General features: G+C 36.0%; 1 protein-coding gene across 2 annotated transcripts in view; it reads right to left on the bottom strand.

Moving 5' to 3' along the window:
- LRRC2 (leucine rich repeat containing 2) overlaps positions 1–16,997 on the bottom strand; it is a 74,158-nt gene that overhangs the window by 45,591 nt on the left and 11,570 nt on the right. For both annotated transcript variants that reach the window (XM_066338682.1, XM_066338681.1), the window contains exon 3: positions 8,207–8,417. In XM_066338682.1, coding sequence (XP_066194779.1) covers positions 8,207–8,417 — 211 coding nt within the window. The remainder of the gene's footprint in view (positions 1–8,206; positions 8,418–16,997) is intronic.

Here is a 16,997-nt window from a genome sequence, read left to right as displayed (position 1 = left end):
GGTGATTGACCATGGATTATGGAAAATTAAATGCTAATACTTCACCTTTAACCGCAGCAGTGCCTAACATTGCTCTGTGTGTTGCCATAATACAGAAGCTCATCCAAGTTTAGCTACCACCAATGTGAAAGATATATACTTCATGGTTCTATTTCAGGAGAGCCACTGAAACTGTTTTGCTTTCACATAGAAGGAGATGCAAAACACTTCCACCAAATACTGCAGGGGTACTAGGATTCCTCCATGCTCACACATTTTACCCTAGCCCAAATATTATCTACAGTTGAGTAGAAGAGGAGATAAGGACCTATCAATACATTGATTATGTATTGATTGGGAGTCCAGACACAGATAAAGTGGGAAATATTCAAAACTCTACTATTGAGTACCTTGAAGGTGTAGGGTTAAAGATCCCAGAGGATAAAGTCAGTGCCCTGCTTCAGAGGAAAAAATCTTAGGAAGGGAGACACTGTTTGTGTCCCTCCTGAGACTTTAACCTCACTGTAGAAAGTAGTTGTGCCACAAATAAAAAAGGAGTAAGGCCACCTGAGAAGCTTTGCCTTTAGCTTGTCGTCTCTGCACTTCTATCCCAACATGGTACCCTTTGACAAAGCACTGAGGGATGTTTCCACCCCCACGCACACACCCCACAGGCCTAATTTGGGACTTTTTCACCCTTTGGCTTGACATTGGGCCCAATTCCTGGAAATCAAGATGCACTGGACCCATATCCAACAGGCAGTATTTGTGGAATACCTTACATGCACTACCTGTTAAAGAGTGTTTTGCTCTCATCGTCTCCCTAAATATATTTGATGGGCTATAATGACTCCTGGATTTGCAAGATAAGGAATTGTCATGTACCATTTGGATTAGCTTTGAGATTTAAGATTCATCATATATAGTTATCAGATCACATCAACAGGCAGTAGAAAGCATCACATGGCAAATGCGTACATCAAGAAATTGAACTAAGTATACCACTGGAGAACTAAAATTTCAAGTCCAATAAGTACTGAAAAAAGGCTTTTAATTACTTACTTAAAATCAATTACTTAAAAAACAAGATGTATGTGGAATGTTAAATTTAACCAACACGTAATATTATATTACCATTCATTATGCCTGTACTTCCATTAAGGAAGCATGAGTTATGATGAAAGAAACTGGTTAAACTGCAGAATTGTTTCAATCCATGAAGCCAAATGACTGGTTTAATGGTTGGAGACACAGCTCCTGGTTGATGTCTACAGTCTCATCACTAGAACTCGTAGGGTGGGACTCATGGTTACTGAAACTTGGAATGGTGTTGTTAACTGGATTTATTCTCTAAATTATTGGGATGTCAATCGTTTCATACATGATATATTGTATTATCTCTTCTGCTTCATCCTCATTTTCTCCTTCTGTTTGGTATGTTTACATCACCACCATGGATGAAGACTACGATCAAAGACTATGACCACCCATCAAAATTTAAGTAACAAGATGGTGTAAGGAAAAGCTTAGTAACATTTACAGCATATACTTTAAACAAGCACTGACTGGTAGCTGTCTTCTGCTTTTCTACCTGCTCTATCTCTTCATCTCTCTTTCCATCTTCCCCACCTGTTCTGGTTTAGGGCAAATTTGGGACAAAACTTCCAAAGGGGTCCCTCTAGAAACCAGATTCCAGCGGCCCCTCCCTCTACTGGCTTGGAAAAAGGTTTCCTTGGAGAAAAGTGGAAAAAAACCTGTTTATTTAACAAGCAAAGTATTCACAAGCATAAAAAGTGAATAATATTAAACAATAAAACCTCTCACAGTTCTGAAGAGATGGAAAATTCAGAAAGTCCTTTTGTGGGATATAGCTTGGCTTGCTGAGTCTCTATCAGTCCCTCCTGCCCTGGAATGAAGCATCCCAGTGGGCCACAGGTGTGAGCTCCTGGTGTCTTTCTGGGTTTTCAGTCCAGAGCAGGGCTGATCAGTTCCAAGAAAAAGAAAAAACATAGTCCAGGAAACTTCTCCACCTCAGCTAGATAAAAACTAGCCAAAAAGCAAAGGAGAACTCTCTCCATACTGTCCATGCTGCAGACAACTACATCTGTGAGAAGTAATGTGCGGGAGCAAGTGTTGTTTCTGAGAACAAACTGCACTTCTTTTTCCCCCTCTTTGCCCTCAGAAGCAGTCTTAAAGGTACAGAACTTAATATCCAGCATAAACAAAACAGATGACTGGGGATACAAGCATCATAAAGTCACCCTTGGACACCACCTCACTTTTTTTCCCCTATACTCTTAATAAAGTTGGTACACAAACTAAGATTGGTGTTCTTGTACCAGCATTTGGTCTCATTTGCACCTTTATTTGGGCAGAGGAATTTAACATTGGATTGTAACAGTAATTTACTGATAAAACTTGATGAGTTTTTTTTTGGACCCTCTGATTTTTGTCATTCTTTTCAACCATGAGCATTTACAAATCTGTTGTGGGACCAAGGGACCAGCTTTGTTGTGGGGATGTCAATAAAACAGGACAATTTGCCAGCCACGCTCACCTGTGCCTGTTGTTTCTTGAGAGAAAGAGGAGTGCAGGCAAGGCCCATGCCTACAGGCAGAGCAGGAGAGCCCCCATCCTCCTCTTCTACGGGTTAAGAAGAAATCCTGCCTTTAGCGTCTTCCATGCTTCTTGCACTCCACCTCCTGATCAGCTGGAGGCCAGAAGCAAAGAGGGATTGTGTTTTGGCAGTGCCACAAGGCTAAACATTCTCCAGGTATTTGGGGTGATGGGTTAATGGCTGGACTCAATGATCATAAACATCTTTTCAAGCCTTACTGATTCTATGATTCTATGAAATGTAGTATGTTGCATAACAACATTTAATAATAAAAGTGGTCATGCTTGAGTCAGAAACTTTTTTTAGAGGGGTGGAGGGGAATCTCTGGGAAGATCTCTGGAATTTACATAAGCACAAGAGAGATTTTCTATGTCCATTCAATGCAGCAATACTTCTTGACCCTTTGTAGGAAATAAATACATCACTGTGAGAAACAGTTGGGAACAGCAAATAGAAATTTTCTATTCTGAGTTTCACTGAGAACATATGTTAGGCAATAAATTATGTTACATATTATGTTAGACAGTAAAACTGTGAGAATAAATACAAATATAGTGATTCGCTGCCTAGTTCTGTGAGGAGATTAAATGGAAGAAAATCATGATTTATGAACAAAGAATTTTACCACCATTCACTTGCTTGCATATCTGATAATAGTTTTTTAAGTAGGGATTCATCCCAATCCTCTACCTAGGTAAAGCAGCATAGCCAAGAACAGTCCTACTCCATATTTGACGAGCACCATCAGCTTTCCTTTGCCAATATTGATATGAAAACATTAAAAATTTGTTTATCTTGAATATTTTGTGTAAAACATTTAAAATTCACTGATTCGCTAAAGAATACACATTCATTAATTAACAGCAGAAAATAAACACTCAGAGGGAAAAAACAGAGTTAAAGTGATTTAATTTAAAAATTCATATGAATATTCATGGCATTATTTTGCCTCAGTTTCTAGTTCTAATGGTGCTGTTTCTCTGAAGAACTAATTTAATTGAGTAGATACATGTTTATGTGCACAGACATTCTCAAGTGTTGCATCAATCCTATTTTTTTCCCTAGGCATCCAATTCAAACACACAATTCAAAGGTACATTTATATATATATATATATTTCACAGTGTATTTTCCTGTAAAACTCTCAAATAAATAATGTTCATTTTCTGAAACATATCTTGGGAACCTGAAATTACTTGTGTCACAAAACACCATTCTCATACTTTCAAAGTCCAAAGTGTTTTGCAAACACAAGATTTAGGGGACTGACTACTCCGGCAATACAACTAGATTCTGTCCCATTTTTATTAAAAAAGAAAAAAAAGAGAAAACCTATCTGGTTTCATTCACAACATCAGATTGTGGTTCTATGATTATAATACCAGCCCTTTTTTACTGTATGCTCTTTTGTTTCCTAATTGCAAATACTGATTCAGTACTGTCCCCAGCTGGAAGAAATGCACACCCATGGGAAGTAAACACTTGAGTCACAGAACCACAGAATTAACTAACTTGGAAAAGACCTCTGAGATCATCAAGGCCAACATATGACCTAACACTACCTTGTCAAACCATGGCACCTAGTGCCACATCCACTCCTTTCATAAACACCTCCAGGACAGTGATTCCACCAACTCCTTAGGCAATCCATTCCAATGCTCAATCAATCTTTCTCTGAAGAACTTTTGTGTAATTTCCAGCCTTAAATATTTGCCTGGTATGTAAAAGGGAGACAGGAACCACTGAACCTTAAGGACGTTGTCAAACAGCCCCAGTCAGATGGAGCTTTGACAGACAAAGGTGAGGCTATCTCATAAATGTAGTTATCAACCAGTGCCACAGGCTGAAGCTAACTGCATGGGGAGGCATGGCTAAACCAGAACTCAAGTTACAAAATGTCTTTCAGATTCAGAAGGCCTTGTTGAGTACTTGCTCTTCAAGCACAAAGACTAATTCTATTTACAGTGCTGTTGATATACAAGGAAATATTGATCTGCATAAACCGAATACAAATTTTTCAGAATTCATATGCTGTAAAATTAACTTCTAGTCTCTTTAGCTACTACTTTGTGCCTACTTGTCTAGCCAAGTATTTTTTGTGTGAGCTTTTTGCTTTCATAGGAGCTACACAGAACACTGTAGTGTGTCATTCACTGCTGCAATCTAACATTTTCTCCTTTTGTTTTTCTGGCATCAAAATAGTTTTCATTTCTGTGTGCTTGCAAGGCATGGCCAGTGCTAGCTGTATCACGTTATTCTTGCTCCTAAGAAAACCTGATTTATACTTGATTCTTCTTATTTCCAGTCTCTTTTCACTGACCTCACTGTCACTCTAGCTTTGTTAAAGCACAAACTGTATTGCTCCCCTGTCTACTTTAACACTGTGTCATAATTCCTTGGCTTTAAATCCATAAATCACTCTCTCTATCCATCTTCTTCACAGAAATACATTCCTGTAAGGAGGCCCACAGTCATGAACATTAAAAGTAGAAATACAACAAAAATTGTTAAAGGCTAATTATTACAAAATTATTACCCTTTTTTCCCCTCACTATTTTGTTGCTGCCAAAGAGCCTTATTTTTTCTCAGATATTTTAAAATAATTACAAGTACAAGGAACAGTGGGTCTCCACTTAATGAAAATATATTATCAAATCGAAGATATTTGAGAGGTGGAAAAAAGTGGCACGAGGTCTCAAAGGAAGGAATTGCTATTAGGAATTAAAAATATGTGATCTGCTCTGATTTTCACCTTTACTAATGTTCTTAGAGGAAGGTCTGACATTATTTTCAAAAAAGCATTACCCAGATAATTTTCAAAATATTTACCCAAGCTATCCCAAACTCTTGTGGCTGGGTGAATGTCATTTCCTATCCACAAGTGCTCTGGTTATGCAGGGTATCCTCAGAGATAAGGACGGACCATGTTCTCTGGGTGCCAGATAGCCTCATGGTGCTTCTGCTGAAGCATGACCAGAGGCATTGAATATATCCCTGAACTACTAGGTTAATGGTTTGTCTCAATGAACTTAAGGGTCTTCTCCAGCCTACACAATTCTATGATCCCATCATAGAATGCTTTACAAAACCCCTTTTTAACCTCCTACTCAACAATGCAGAATCAGTAAGTCAGATGCTATATGAATACGAAGCACAAAGCAGCAGCTTCTTTCTAACAAGGCTACATTTTTACCACCTAGACAGCCTGGGCACTCTGACATTGAGACCTATGAAATCCCCTATGCTGGGGATTACTCCTCTGTGAGACTTAGCTTCCCAGCATCCATAAAAAGAAATGGTATAGCTCAGAAGCAAGCCTTCTTCTCAAAATTAAACCCCTAAGTCACACCAACAACCTACTCAGATTTAGTTATCAACTGTCTAGAGGATATATTACTGCTTCACTGATGAGAGAAAAGGCGAAACATAATAGAAATACTTATCAGCTAAAAGGAAGATAGAAAATTCAGCAGCTCATCCCCAAATGGATACTTTACAGGACTGTGCTGTTTGCTGCTGCCAATGGTAAGTGGCCAGTCAACAGCAAATCCAGCTGGTTATGTGCCCATAAATCTGCACAGGTAATCCCAACTCTGACTTCTCCGAGTCCCTGAGTGCTTAATCATCGAAACTTTCAACACATAGATGTATTTGTGTGCCAAACACATCAAAAAAACCTAAACCACAATTGACACCATAGCGCCCAGCTACATAACATACAGTCTTCTCTGAGAAAACTGTCATATGTCCACAGATTTTATTCATGTGCAGGTTGCCGAACTGTGCAGCATTGGTTTTATAGTCTGAGAATTCATTTTGCTTAAATGTGAGTACTTTCTTTTTGTGAGAAAGTAATTGGAGAAAAGACTGATTCTGTCTGATTCTGTCTTTGGTTCAAAAGCATCAGTTCAGATTTTGAAAAGCAAAATATGTGGTATGATTCGTATAGCAGATAAAAACATTACAAAATTTCTTCAGTGAGTGGATATACACTTCTTTCAGAACTTTGTCAAATGAATTTTCACAATTTTAAAATAATTGTCAGCCGTTAGAAGGTGACATTTCAATTTTGAAGGAGTATTGATCTCTAAATCAGCTGTGATTGTATCTTTATCTGCAGACATCTGAACTATCTCACAGTTTGTTGTTGAAACAGGAAACCCACTTTAGCTAGGCTAGAGCTGGACAATGAGACTTGATGGCTGTTTGATATGGACACACTGAGCATCTGATAAGAAGATATCAAAACCCATGATATGCCCAAGATGGTATAATGTAGGTAACAATACACCAATTTCTCTTAAACAGGAATTTTCAGAACAGCAAATTAAAATTAAATATTCTGGAACACAGAACAAAACATGTTTGATTTTGCCTCCTAATATAAAGCCTAATTTATGCAAAATTTTAATGGATTGGCAAAAGAGAATAAGCAACAGAAAAGTTTAATTATGCAACTCTCTGCACCCTGATGCATTAAGGATATTTGCGGTTGTTACTAAATTAGTGTCAAAGGAGTTGTAATCTCTCTCTCTCTTTTTTTTTTTCCCTAAAGTACCTCTAAACTAAGGTTTACAATCCCCAAAAGAATGCAGTTTTTGACTACACATCTCAAATGTCACTTTCAAAATCTTGAAATGAACAGATGAATGAAGAGATGTGATAGCTCCCCAGCAGGCAGTCCTACCAGATCAATGATTGGTATCAGTTGAAGAGTCTCGTTAATAGAGCTGAATGGGAATTTTCTATAATCCAGAAATTTCAAGTACTGTATATTTATTCAGAAGGAAAATAAAGCACAACAACAACAACAACAACAACAACAACAACAACAACAAACACCTGAACAAGAAAACACCATCAGATTCAAGATCAAATCTAGGATAAAGTTACACTTTAGGTCAATCAAAAAATAATTCTAGCTTTTTTATCAATGTTTTGGCATATTTTTTGATATGCAAATACTACATGAAATTCAAAATTTTAATTTCACATTATCATTAATAAAGTGGTGTTTCTTCAAATACATTTCAATTAAATCTTTTACAACTCCAGAAAGCTTCAGACCAGCTCTAATCCACCACTTGCTCAATTTCAAACCAGCATGAATTCACATCTTACCAGCAAACTGCTATTTCACATCAAATATATCAGTAAGTCAAATCCACTTTTTTTTTCACTAAGACCCTTGTGGATATATGCTAATATTAGTTTTAAACTGTGCAGAGCTTGAGAAAGGGTTATCACACCATTAGAGCAAGAATACAGATCTCTGATTAGTAGAAGACAGCAATAAACCAACAAATATTATTTTCATCTCTTTTTGGCAGTTGGGGAATTTTGGAGAAAGATATCTTATTGCAATATTATTGCCCATACCAAAGCTTCTGAGAGGTATAAATTGCATGCATCAGCAGAGAACTTAAAATATGCATACCTGAAAACTAAATCACTAGTTCAGACTGAGGTAGAAAATACTTGGTCACTTCTAACACTGTGAAAAAGCATCAATTTCACATGCATTTGCCATAGAAAAGGGAGAGATTAAAAGATATGGTCTAAGATACCAAAATTCTTCACTAACAGAAACATATTTTCCATTGTATTTACCGTCCATTGCTCTCCAGAAAGCTGAAAAATAAACTTGTTTTGTTCCTTATTTACTCCATCTGACAAGGCATGACTCTTCTTGAGCTGAGGAGTCTTTCCACAAGTGTCCAGGTTCTTCTCATTGATGTCTACAAAGCCATTCTTGAGGTATTTTGATTGAGGAATACCTTTCTTACGGCACTCCAGTATCAAATTCCATTCCTGCTTTATCCTGAAATAGTGCCAAAAAATGGTTTGTGTGAATCAGCTGAAAAAATATGGCAGGTAAATTCTAAAGCTTAATCTGTGTTTGCAGAAGTACTTAACAAAATATAATTTTTCATCTAAGGTACAGGCTATTTATATTTATATTTATATGTTTATGTTTATATCAAGAAAATATGCATCTCCTGGAGTTATGCTAAGATTTTCTAGACATACTTATATATTTCATTCACTCCCTATAAAACAGCAACACCCAGAGAATAATAGGAAAGTGGGGACTGAGCAAAATGTTACAGAAAAGTGCAAAAATTATGCCTTTTAATTTCATATGATAGGAAATATATTCTTACAGAACATGTTATATGCATAAACAAAATCAAGTACCTGATGATACATGAAAACATTTTCATTGGGAGAAAAAAGGCAAGAAGTGCCCTCTTTCCCTGCCCTTTCTTGTTCAAGTATAATGATTTATTATTTAACCAACAGTGAGGTTGGTTAAAAGGTAGCTCACTGGATAAAATGTTGACAGACTAGATGAAGACAGCACAAACTCAGACTAAGTACATTCTAATGAAAAGACGGTAAGGATTTCTTTATCCCTTATTTTAAAAATTACAGAAATATTTTTAGAAAGATAAAATTGTATTTATCTTCAAATGGAAAGAATTAGAAGGAAACATGAGCTCTGATAAACACTAAAAAAAAAATAAGTTACTGCAGGTATACAAATGAGTAGGAAAAGGATTTATAGCATATCAGATGAAGGAAGCTTCAAAGAGGTGAGAGGAAGAATAACTTCTCAAAATATGAAAGGAGCAATAAAGGAATAGTTATAGAAGTTATTGATAGCTGTATAAATGTTACTCATTTTTGGCTTCAGTTCTCCTTAGAGAGATCAGAATGCACTTCACAAGTCAGCATCTGGAAGAATTCCTGGTATTTAAATTATCAATTAGGGAAGGTGTGAAAATACTAAAACATATTTGAAATTATTCTTCCAGTGGCTCTCAGTGTCTACTGCATTGTGAAATGTTTCATACCACAGCAAGCTGGGATATGTGAGTTAATAAAAAATAGACTGGACAGATAGAAAAGCATTCAGCCCAGGAAGTCCCTTGTGTGGACTAAAGATGTTAGCACAGTCAAAGAAGGGTCCACCAACTGTGCAACATATCTCCACAAATCTTGTCTGAGTTTACTTGATATGACAAAGACGAGAAAATAAGTTAAAGTAGATACAGCTCCTTAGCCCCACACTGTGATAAGTCACCAAGCTGTAGCTAATATTTCTAAATTTTCTATTACAGAGGGAGAGATATCCAAATACCTGATTTCTCTAAGCCCCACTAAGGGTATCCCCACCAGCTGCAGTCTAGAAGTGCTCAGATGACAGAGTTTTCCATATCAGCAGACATGATAGTTCAACAACCTTTCAGATGCTTTGACACATGAACCAATTCAATTTTAGTGTTGATCTTAACTATTCAATCTGTCATTTGCGCCCCAGAAACTGCCAGCACAACACAGTGTTGGTATTGTAATAACAAGAGATTGCTAGGAAAAACTACAAAACAGTATTTTCATATACTAAAAGGAAAAATAAATAGCCCCAAACCATCTACTCATATTTTAAACCAAAACTTACATAGCACTGAGTATAGCTATATATCTATAAAAGCTCTGTACAGCTAAGAAGTGAAGCAGCATGAGGAAGGTGTCAACTGAATTTTAAGGAAGAGAAAAAATTATCTGAACAATTAAGAGGCAGGAGCCGTAAGGACCATAGGATTAAACATCTAGAATTCTTTTTTTCTAAAATATTCCAAATTTTACTTACTACTCTGTACTGCTCTTTCTCAAATTCTCCAGTCCTCCACAGAGAGCTTATTGGTCCTTCTGTGAAGTGTAATTCTGCATTACTACCCCTTCATTTCCATGGAATTCCTTCATTTTCTATCGAAACAATAAATATTTCACTCAGTGCACAATTTAATGCACTGAAAAAAGTTGCCCACAAAATGGGGAGGTTTTGTATTCATGGCTCTTCTTTCAAGTCTAAAAAATGATTGACTCATTCCTCACAGTATAAATTCTAAGAATGTTAAGAATGTAAACAATGGAAAGAAGAGGTCAAAAAGTCTGACTCAATAAAATGTAAGCTGCATTACTACACATCAGCATTGGCTCTGTCAGGTAGACTCCATTAACATTAGAGGACTAATATCTAAAGTTTTACTGTCTCAAAACAAGGAATATAAAAAAATGGTAAAAAGGGAGTTACATTAAAGCTGAAAAAACAAACTGCCCTCTGACAGTCTGCTCTGTCATGTACAAAACACAAAATTAGGAGGTTATTGCCAGCCAAGTAAAATAAAATGTGTACAATAAAAATGACTGTTAAGCAAATCAGTCAGTGAAATATTTACCTCAGAAGAAAGACAGAGGTTAAAAATTAAACCTGAAAGGGAATTCAACATGTGTATTGCACACTGATATGGAAATCCTGTGTCAAATTTCCTCTTTACCCATAACATTAAGTTCTGGCAACGTGCTCTGTTAGGCTTTTTAAGAATGGGTGTGTTGTGTACATTTAGAGCAGATGGAAGGTGAATGAATAATGGAGCAACAAAAGTGCATAATTTTGTATACTATATCTAAGAATGAAAACATTATATTTCCCATGGGTCAAGGGTCTAATAATTTACAACACCTGGCTGTACCCTCAAGTTACACACTACCCAAATTAATCACTACAAGCCTTATTGGCTTGCAATAAGGAGCTGCAAATTGTATCAAACCAGTGTCTATCGTGAAGAAAAGATGACAAAGCTGTAAATTTGCAAGTTCAGTTTAAAACAAATCAGAGGGATCTATTTGGCTACATGGTTGTCATTCTTCTCTGATTGAGATGATGGTACTTTTTAAGGGATCATTTGAAAATAAAGACTTTTTAAAGTAATCTTTGGTGACAATCATCAAATTAAACAGAATTTCCACCATGTTTCTCATATCTGGAGGCTATTACATGAATCTTCAGGAAAAATATCTAAAAGAAAAGGCCTCTAAACTGCTGAGGCAAAGAGAAAAAAATATCCACACAAATAAAATAATAATTTAAATACTAATATACTTCTAGAGAAATTAAATTTCTGGTCTTGACACTTTAAAGACTCTTGATATTCCAGAAACACACCTCAACATATGACAAATAAGTTACAAAAACCCAGCTCTCCTGAAGATCATGTCTTTTTCATACTACTTAACAATAAAATATTTTCATCTTCCTCTTGGCCTTGATCAAAGAGTTGAAGTCAGATTAAAGAAACAATTACTTTCAGTAGTAAGTAAATTGAAGATAGTAAAGTCAAGCCTAATTAAGGAGGGAGTATGAACACAAAAAATATTTTTCTTGGACAGAGGGCCTAGATGAGATCCAACTCAGGTAACTATTAGAGAATTTCCTCTTCAATCATACAAATGGTTCCACTAATTTTAAAAAAGGCTGGTTGCATGCTCCTTAAGTTTGTCAAAAATAAAAAGAAAAGTTAAGTTTCATACCTACATATCTGTAATACAGAAGCACACCTGTCACTAAGGCAGACATATGTGGTATAGAGGAATTTTACTCTGGCAAGTTGTTTTCCAGTATATCGCCTTTTTACAGTAAGCTTTCAGGACAATACTCTACACTTATGAAACAAGATTGGCAGGGAAATAGAAGATTCAAGTATTTTCATTTTTGTTAGTGCTGTATTCCTCTTCAGGTAAACATTTCCCAAATGCTACTTCACTATTGAAGTGTACCTTCAGAAAAAAGATTCATGGCATATATTATTATTGTTGTTGTTGTTATTGTTATTATTATTTCTTTGGACGTGGGACATATTACATGTGTTTCAAGGACATGGAACTTTCCTGCCTGCAATTTTGTTTCCTCCAGCAAAATTATGAATCTACAGACCTGATGCAGTTACTCTATAATAAACTCAGTGACTGGACTTTCAAAGGAGTAACCAGCTTGGAAAAGAAGTCTGCATTGGCAGACATTTCAGAGCCATCAAATCAAATCAGGAGTAATTTGGTTTCTTTCAACTGCTCTTCCTTCAGCAAGTACCCTCTGCTCAACGTCTAATTAGAAGCTCTTGGGGGAAAGCTGTGATTCCCAGGTAAGGAAAGGAAGTTTCGTTAGATGGCACTATTTCCTCTGAAGCAGGACACAGGAATTGACGGGGACACTTCACGGTGGCACTAGTTTTGAACTCCTGAGCAATGTTTAAATCACAATCACTAGCCGTGCAGGATCATTAAATAATCCTATGGAATTTTTAGAAGAGCATCCTAGTAAAACTGGAGCTCAGCCCAGAATAATATTCCTGATGAATGAGCAACATTTGCTTCAAATTCAATTGAATAGATTCAATTTCAGTATCACTGTTCAGCTCTTCCAAGCATTTTAAAGGATTGTGGCTGAACACCAGCTTTTATCTTACAATGCGTTTCTGTGCATTACTTTAGATGCATGGTCTGTATGCACAAGGGTCTACAAACAAAGGCAAATAACTCAGTATATTTATTAGTGCTGCAGATCAAAACCAAAATTGTTGGCTATAATTTGTGTTTGGGGCCAAGGGACTCCCAGCTTCAGTTTTAGACTAGCTTGGAAAAGGTTCTGCATAGGGTATTGAGTAGGAGACCAAAGATAAACAAAACAAATGAAATCTTAGTTCAGGTACAAATAGATTTATAACACTGAAGTTTGGCAGAGAGATAGAGACAAATCTATTTTATTAAACAAACATGTAACCTCTCAGGGAAAAAAGTCGGTCTGCCTGCAAAGTAGGTTTTTTGTTACTTTTTACTTTTGATATTCAGGAAATATATAACTCAAAAAATAATACATGCATGTTTAATTAGACTCTAGAAGAGATTTTTGGAGAAGAGACACTGGAAGAGGTAGCTGAACAAACTTTTATTTTTGCTGCATGTTTATTGGTGGATGGAGGAGGCTGTGCCATTTCACAGCAAAGATTTAGATAGCTGATCTGGACAAACAAGTCTGGCATTTCCTCTCTTGAATGCTTAATTTGTTAGCCTTCAGATTTATCTTACCTGCTTTTATAGCTATAGGAAATCTCATGACAGTCCGCACTTTTTGTAACTGTTTGTATAAGTTCATATCCTATGGGAGATTTGAAATGGACTTGTCTGACAGGACCAAGAATATGACATAAAATGAAAATAACACTTCCTAACACTGTTCCATTTCTTTTTCTTTTATATTCATTGCTGGTTTCCATGTGTTCTTTAAACTGCCATATTTTCATAGTCCCACAAAACCAAAGAGTAAACAGAGGACTGAATTAAATCCACAAAAAATTATCTGATACCAATACCTCAAAAGGCTAGTATTCTCTGTGGTTGGTTAAGAACTGCTTCCACTGGACAGTTGCTTCAACATCTGCCTTGTTAACAAATCTTTACAAATTAACAAATCTCACCATTAATGCATAGTTGAAGCTTTTCATTAGCGAGATTTTCCCCTTAAGAAAATCTTCAGTCAAAAATTATCTTACAAGTTGCAGTTTAAGGAGGCTGCAGGAACTGAATTACCTTGCCCCAAGGCAAATAAAGTTCCCTAGAGGTTAACAGGGAATTTGTCCTCGAGTAATACATAGTACATTTCAATGCATATTATCAGATCATTTACATAATAACGCAGCATATAAAGGAAATGCACAATCTCAAAGGCATTAGCAAATTATAACCTCTTTGAGAAAAACTGGGGTTTGTTAAAAAAAAAAAATACCAGTCACAAACTCCAGATTCCAAACTCTGTTGCACAAGTGTCTTTGCAGAGAAACTCTATTCATTTCAACTCTGCCTAGGAATTCACTCTGGCTTCTGGCAAAAGAAAATATCTAGAATCTTAAAAGTTAGAATGCAGTCCTCATTTCAGGAAAGTGCCCTCTCTATATACCTTTTGGGAATTATCATTTTGGATCAAAGTACTTTTAAAATACTTTCTTATTGTGGCACAGTATGAACTTGCATTGATTTCAGTGGACCTACCTGACAATAGTAAAATTTTAATTACTGAGTATGATATCTGAATTCAGTCAATGCAGAACTCCATCCAATAATGAAATGTATCTATACATGGGAACATTGTTATTTAATTAGAAATACAATTTTACCTATATTATCAAGCTAAAAGCCGGTGAAGTCTTGTCATATTTTTGGTCCAACATTTGAGAGCACTGAAAAGCACTTAAAATAGCTTGTGAGCTGACATTTAGGACTTAAATGCCAGTGGTCACTGCACACCTCATAGAACAAAGATGATTTTTTTTACAGAATTTGGCATTTTATTACTAATATTCTTATTACTTTGACCATTATTCTATCAGCTTTGACCATTCTATAAGGCCTTCACCATGCGAATGAACATGAACTTTGCCATTTGCTTCTGTGGGTGTAATAATGATCTCCCATATTCAGAAAACAAAGTCTAATGTATTTCCTCCTTTTTTTCGAGGAGCTTTACAAGTAAAACTAACTGGAAAGCAATCTGAGTGCATGAAGACACACCTATACGAAGAACAATATGAAAATTGCAATTTAAAGGAAGAAAACAAAAATCCTTTTCACATGCAGCAAGCACATGGGAACTTCTATTTCTGTGCATTATATCTCAAATTTCCTATCTTTGAGTGATACAGGAAGATATGAGAATGCATTTAGACATCATTAATGGAAAAAAACACAGAAAAAGCAGTGAAGCTCCACCCTTTCAGATGGAAGTGTGTCTACAATTAACCACAGGCAGGAAAAACAGGGAGAATGCATTGCTTTCATGGAAAAGACAAGTCACTACAAGAACTTGTTGTTAACATATGCTACTGACAAAAGCCAAGGGAGCACATATAAGCTACCTCAGAGGACATAAGGCTACCCTCTTTCCCTTTTACAGAGGGAAGTTACCATGCATAATTTGCTTTTGTACTAGTGAACCCAAAAGTTATCTTCAGCACCACAGAAAACCAAAACAAATAAACAAAAGTGGCAGGGGGATGTTGACATGTTGTCCACATTAAGACAGAAATAAGGTTTGATCAAGTTTGATCCCAAATCCTTTCACTTGTGTTTTCTACCATAAGGGAAACAGCAAACATCCGTCTCTCAGCTGTCATGACAGAGAGCAACCAAGTAGACATTTACCCCCCCAACCACCTGGCAGGATGGGCAGGAGAATAAGGAAAAAATTAACACTTTTGCATTGAGTTAAGAATAGTTTAATAATAGAAATAAATTAAAATACAATAATGCTAAAAATATTGTTATTAATGACAATAAAAATAACGAAAAAAGAGAACAAAAACCCAAGAGAAACAAATTATGTTGAATACAGCTGCAAACAACCTGCTCACCTCCTCATAGTTGATTCCTGAGAAACAATCACTCACTTCTGCCAATTCTACTAATTTATATAGCAAGAAAAAAGTTCTGTGGTATAGCATATCACATTCAGGTCAGCTGTCCTGGCTGTGCTCCCTGCCAGCTCTTTGTTCAGCCCCTCACTAGCAGAGAATGAGATGCTGGAAAGTCCTTGACTTAGCATAAGCACTACTTAGCAACAGTCCAAACAACAATGTGTTATCAACATTATTCTCATACTAAATAAAAAACACAGCACTCTACCAGATACTAAGACGAATACTGACTCTATCCTAGCTGAAACCGGGACACAGCTTATACCCAAAAGAAAGCTTATCCTTCTTAGAGAATTCAATCAGATTCAATCAGAAGGATGAACTTTTTTTTTTTTTTCTTTTTTTTTCTTTTTTTTTTTTTTTTTTTTTTTTTTTTAGGATTACAGCTTTCAGTGTAAACTGGTGGAAATGGGAAAACCAAGCCTGCTGCTATGGCTGTTTTGAAGAGAATGGACAGTCAGACTTTGTATTACTCTGGTCTCCTCTTAGACCAGCAGCTCTGTTGTCAATGTAGCTGCACTGTGAGTGTCTACTAATGAGGGTATCCTGGGAGTCCTGAAACACCACACAAAATTTTCAATGCAGTTATGTTCTTAAACAAGGGCACTGTTTAACCCTGTGCAATTTATTTTTAAAACAGAGCATGATTTCTACTTTTTTCTCTTCTTAGAAGGAGGAAAATCATAAGTCATATGTTTCCAAACTTGGCAAAACAGTTTAATATTTAACAGTGTCTTATGGAAAGCAAAATACTGCTTAAAGAAAAAATAAATTCAATATAATAAAAACAATAAAATTATCATTGGGTGTAAGAATTATAATTAAGGTGTTCTTTAATACCCCAACTAAAAAAAAAAAACAAACTAAAAATTCTTATTCTCTTTGCTTTTACCTATTCAGAAGCAATTGAATGTGTCCACTAATTTAACTCTTTTTCTTTCTCCTGTCAACACAATAAAAAGACTTAAAGTATTTCTTAGTACTGAAACTTATGAGTATGTATTCACGAATTCTGTAATTATCAATCTATATTGTTATGCAGGATATGAGAAATAGAAAGGTACAAATATATGTTCTTTTTCTCTTCAATTTAT

This window comes from Sylvia atricapilla, chromosome Z, assembly GCF_009819655.1.
Source record: "Sylvia atricapilla isolate bSylAtr1 chromosome Z, bSylAtr1.pri, whole genome shotgun sequence".
In the NCBI taxonomy this organism is placed as follows: domain Eukaryota; kingdom Metazoa; phylum Chordata; class Aves; order Passeriformes; family Sylviidae; genus Sylvia; species Sylvia atricapilla.
This window is presented reverse-complemented; position numbering and strand designations above follow the sequence as displayed.